At 43.0% G+C, this 5,659-nt stretch overlaps 1 protein-coding gene across 2 annotated transcripts in view; it reads left to right on the top strand.

Moving 5' to 3' along the window:
* Window positions 1-5,342, top strand: part of LOC147117128 (zinc transporter ZIP12-like) — a 135,776-nt gene extending 130,434 nt beyond the window's left edge. For both annotated transcript variants that reach the window (XM_085987852.1, XM_085987851.1), the window contains one exon: window positions 4,996-5,342. In XM_085987852.1, the coding sequence (XP_085843978.1) occupies window positions 4,996-5,124 (129 nt within the window). In that variant the 3' untranslated portion in view covers window positions 5,125-5,342. The remainder of the gene's footprint in view (window positions 1-4,995) is intronic.
* The last annotated feature ends 317 nt before the right edge of the window (window positions 5,343-5,659 follow it).

The raw sequence follows: 5,659 nt of genomic DNA, 5'->3' as shown, positions 1-5,659 counted from the left end.
AATACCGGGTGTTCTCCACCATCGACCTCAAGTCAGCGTACCACCAGCTCCCTATCAGACCAGAGGACCGCCCGTACACCGCCTTCGAGGCGAACGGACGCCTCTACCAATTCCTCAGAGTCCCCTTTGGGGTGACGAATGGGGTCTCGGTCTTCCAGAGGGAGATGGACCGCATGGTCGATGACCACCACTTGCAGGCAACCTTCCCCTACCTCGACAACATCGCCATCTGCGGTCACAACCAGCAGGATCACGACTCGAACCTCGAGAGGTTCCTGAAAACCGCACAAAAACTCAACCTCACCTACAACGAGGACAAGTGCGTTTACAACACCACGCGCCTCTGCATACTAGGCAGCGTGGTGGAGAATGGGGAAATCGGACCAGACCCTAACGACAACAACCACGACAACAGCAGCAACAACGACCACAGCAACTCTTACCCACCCACTACTCTTTCATCACCCCCGGAAGAACATCGACCAACGGTACCCCCACCAACTACCCCTTCAACAACCCTGGCGGCACCCCCGGCAGAGACCCAGGAGGCCACTGGGGACACCCAGCCGACACCCGCGGCACCACAACAGCCACGTCGGTCACAGAGGACTATCAAACCCCCGAACAGACTAAATCTATAGAAGGGGTGAATGTGATGAAATATTCCATTCATCACTCATCAGTATTTCTCTGCCTGTGACTGTGGTTGGTTTCAGTTTCATTTCCATTGTATTGTACTGTGTGTAGGGCTCCGCCCATACCTGGCTCCTATGTAAGCTGGCCCAGCCTGCAGCACATCCAGTACGGCAGACCTCTGGATGGAAGATACATTCTCCTCTGTGTGTTACCTTCTAAGTCAATAAAAGCCTTGTTTTGTTTCGCTAACATCGAGTCTCGGATTTATTGAGGCACATCACTTTCATTATAAACTTCCTGGATCTGATCGTTTACCTGCAGACTGTACTTGATGAAGATCACTGAACAATTTGTTTCAGATTAGCTCATAGACTCTAACACAAAAGGCTGCAGGCTGTCTGAGCTTTGCCAATGTAATCTGCACTGAAAAATGGTGAAGCGGACAGGATAAAAGCATTGTTGATTTGCAAATTGTAGCCAGGATAACATTTAGTAGAGTGATGAAAGAGTTCAGAAATCACATTATGTTTTTAACAGAATGAACATACTGTTCATTCTATTAAAAACATATTTCAATTCGAAATACCTTGAGCTCAAATTTTAAAATGATCATTTTAATCTTGGTTTATTATTTATGCAGGAGAATAACTTTTTCTTCAAAGGTAAATAAATGTGTTGATCTCATTGCATGGGTATGCTTCCCTTTCAATACTGTAGACGTTGATTTTTTTATTTCTTACATTTTAAAAAGTGCTTTATAAAATTTAGCATTAGTTCAGAATTCCCATCCCCTTCTTTCGGACCTTACCACTTCTTCTTTTTGTCCTGCGATATGAATCTGGCTTCTGGAAACTGAGATTTGAGAATCTGGAATTTATGCTAAGGAGAAAATGAAATCCAAGATCCAAAGACTATTATTTCATACACAAGTCCCTTCTGCTGTATCTAATGCCTAAGGTTAAGACATCCACCTAGAAGACGACAATCACTTGGGTTGATTTTCACTTGGGCAAATCAGCATTAAAAAGGTATTAAGAGTATTCCAATGGGGTCAGTAGCCTTACCGTCCCATTAGTGTCAGTTGTGGCTCAGTGGGTGGCATCCTCGCATCTGAGTCAGAAGCTTGTGGCTTCAAGTCCCACTCCAGAGACTTGAGCACAAAAATCTAGACTGACTCTCCAGTGCAGTGCTGAGGGAGTGCTGCACTGTCGGAGGTGCCATCTTTCAGATGAGACGTTAAACCGAGGCCCTGTCTGCCCTCTCAGGTGAACATAAAAGATCCCATGGCACTATTTCGAAGAAGAGCAGGGGCGTTATCCTCGGTGCCCTGGCCAATACTTATCCCTCAACCGACGTAACATAAAAACCGATGATCTGGTCATTATCACATTGCTGTTTGTGGGAACTCGCTGTGCGCAAATTGGCTGCTGCATTTCCCACATTACAACAGTGACCGCACTTCAAAAAACTAAGTACTTCATGGGCTGCAAAGTGCTTTGAGACATCCGGTGGTCGTGAAAGGCACTATATAAATGCAAGCCTTTCTTTTTTAACCCCGATGATTAGCCTGCTCTAACTTTTACAGAGGCTTACTGCAGGACAGCCAAAGTGCCTGCCTGAAACAAGCAGTAGGCCTCTTTCCCACACAATCAGGGCCCTAATGATGTAGTTAGGACTCCAATTGCAATTTTAAAGGACACATGGCCAGAGCTTGTGTTTCGAATGCTCCGCCCATGTGTACTGGTGTTCTGATCAGGAAACAGCCAGTACACATGCTTAAAATTGATTTTTTTTTGTGCAACTGGAAGGAGCAGGAGCGCTCCTCCTAGCTCCATAAAAATACTGCAGACCGCTGCCGGCCCACCTCAGCATCACATTCCCCAACCCCCACCCCCCACCCACCCCTCCAAGCACCTGCCTGCAGGCCTCTGCTCGCCTGTTTAAATCACGTTGGATTTTTACACTCCAACATAATCTAATTAGGTGCATAGGAAATTTTCTGTGTAAATTTACATCAGCAAAATCGGCGTAGGAATGGATTCTGGCATAACTTTCCAATTATGTTGGTATGGTTTAGGGGGGTTGGAAAGGTATAGGCAGCAAAACTAGCATTGTGTGCACTTCTTTCAAATGTTGTACTGACCCCTACTACACTCTACCCCATCTTTCAGATAACCACTATCGTTCCCCCTTTTCACAGAAATCCTTACCCTTCTGAAGGGTGCACCCTTTCTCACCCCACCTTTCATATAAGCACTCTCCCCTCCCTGCCTGCCCCGACGGGTTCCGACATCAGCGAAGCACTCTTCCTCCCTGATGTGTTTCTCACTTCGGAACTTGGCTCCAGCTCTTGACTGATGCTGCTGTTTCATTCCAGGAGTGGATTGTGTTGGGGCTCCTGACCTGAGAAAGATCAGGAATTCCCATCCCTAACACTCCCAGAGCAAAGCATCAGGAGCTGGAACTAGCAATGAGAGCAGAGTGGAGGATGGTAACTCACAAGTTACCTGGGGATGGTAACTCACAAGTTACCTGGGGATGGTAACTCACAAGTTGAGAACTACTGTTCTACAGAAGGTGAAACCAGCCGCTCTAGGTCCCACTGAAGCTCTGCTGGATGAAGGAGTATTAAGTGGGGGAAAAAATAGTCTAACAAGATCTCTTGTGGCAGCAAATTAGCTCATTGCAGCACAAACCCACACTGCAACAGCTAATTTGTTGCACTAAAGGGTAAAATGTACACATGTGCACCGTGCATTCTCCTGCCTGAGTCACTAGGGTTGGCAGTAGCCGATGAGTGGAGCAGGTCGAGAAGCACACAGACATTTTAGCAGACAGAGACTGTGATTGATGCTCAGAGCAAAGTAAGAGAGACATGAGCAAGGAAATGCAACATAGGCCAGAAGCAGAGAGGCCTGAAGCTTCCTCAGCCGGTATGAGACATTAATGAGCACACAGGGATTATAGAGCAGTGAGACATGGTCCTGGCTGTACTTTGGGTCTATGGTTTGGCATCGACTTTTCCTGCTTCTTCCTCTTTTTATTTTTACTTGATTCTTTCTCAAACGTTGTGAAAACAATTACTTTTGAGGAAGAAAAATGCGCACAACTTTGCTACAATCTTATTCATATATAGAAAGTGTGCATCTCTCTCCCTCCCTTTAATTTTAGAGGCTTTTTTATAATGTGATGTGCTTACGCGAGTCCTATCTAGCACTGTGGATGATCCCAACATGACTCAAGTTAAACACATGCCCACTTGTCTAGCCCCTCATTTGGGCAGTTTCTCAGGATTGGGGCAGAGTGGCAGGTTCTGAGAGCAACCAAAAGTAGTGCACCCCTCCCAACAGAACGCGGCAAGTCCCTGTGATTACTGTCAGCAAGTCTGCAGGGAAACTGTGCACCAAAGGAGAAAATTGGGGCAGAGGAAATGATTTGTATTTTATTAATAAGATTGATTATTAACGTCAGTTCACACACATTTCATCATTGTCGTGATCTGTAAATTGTGCGTGTGTTATAACATGGATATAATAAATGTGAAAGAAATGCAGTCTAAATCCAGGCGAAAGTTAGAGTTGATATGAATCCTTTCAACAACAGAAACTATTTTTATTGTTTGCCTCCAACTGACTATTTATCAGTTCCCAATGATGTGGTATGGAAATGCAATATTAGCACCATCTAATGGTACTCTTTGGCTATGGTAAGTCTACTGTTGCCACTAACAACATCTGGAACTACAGTATTTTCTCCTATTAATCATCAAAATAATGAAGGCTAAAACTAACCACAATGTTGTAATTAAGAAAAAATGAACTCTGAAAATCTTTAAAAAGTAGTTTTGTTACTGCGAGCCGCTGCCTTGTGGTATTTATTTAATGCCATTGTATAAATAATAAATGTATTATTTAATTCAAAATATGACATTAGAACCACAGCTGATCAAGGGCCTGCCCCAAATTGCCTGCTGCCACTCAGCTGCAAATGCTGATTTCTGCCCTCCCCCAACCCAACGATGTTGGAGCCAAACTTTGTTTTTTGTTCAGGCAAGTTAAAATGAGTTGTGGTATGTAAGAGATTTTGTTTAAGACAGAAGGAGACTGGTTGTTTAAAAAGTTACTACAAAGCTTGACCAAGTGTCAAAACACTGTGCCTTGGTATGCTGGAAAATAGGTTTGTGCTGTCTGGGGAGAGGCAAGAGACTGGTTACAGACTAGTTACAGACTACCAGATGCCAGGGCGCAGCTCTCATCTTTCAGGCTGAGAAACAATGCATGGCATCAGGGCGGCACGGACCTTGCATCATGACTACAATAGTATTAAGAAGTTAACTATATTTTGTTTCACTTATAACAGCTTCCTGAGATGGCGCATGTACAAACAACACAGCCCTGGTTGATGTTCATTTTTCAGAACATTGGATTGCTTCTGGGTTGGGCTTGCCTACTGCTTCTTGCCCTATTTGAACACAGACTTACGATATAAAATCATCTCAAGTACTGTCCGCTGCAAGAGATGAAAGCTGCCTGAACAGAAAATTGACTAAAATTTCATATAATGCACTGTGCTTTTGAAACTAAAAATTGTTCTTAGAGACACTGGAAGCTACGATCAGGAAAGGCGTACAAATGATCACTAATATTTAATCGTTATTTTGCGATTGTTTTTCATGAACATTTTAACTACTCAAATCTGAAGCAGTTTTACTGAAAAATTAACTGTATTTTTGATAAATCTGTTCATTAACAAAGATTTCATTTATTATAGTACAAGAGGAAAATCATATTTGAACCAAAATAATTTAAGTACAGTTTTTAGAATTAGTTTGCTACCAAAAATAACAATGAGTAGGATTTTGATATGTATCTGTACCTTTTAAAAATTTTACTTTATTTCAACTTCTCATTCCAATAGTTATCTCAGTCCATTTTGTTCGACTAATTATGTAATGCTAAGAAATATTATTAAAACTTAATTCTTACTTTTACTGTTAAATTGATATATAGTTTATTTGTCTAAG

Source organism: Somniosus microcephalus, chromosome 5 (assembly GCF_052327205.1).
Source record: "Somniosus microcephalus isolate GS21.2 chromosome 5, FLI_Smic_1.0, whole genome shotgun sequence".
Classification (NCBI taxonomy): Eukaryota; Metazoa; Chordata; class Chondrichthyes; order Squaliformes; family Somniosidae; genus Somniosus; species Somniosus microcephalus.
Note: the sequence above shows the minus strand (reverse complement) of the source record. Positions and strands in the feature narration are given on the sequence as shown.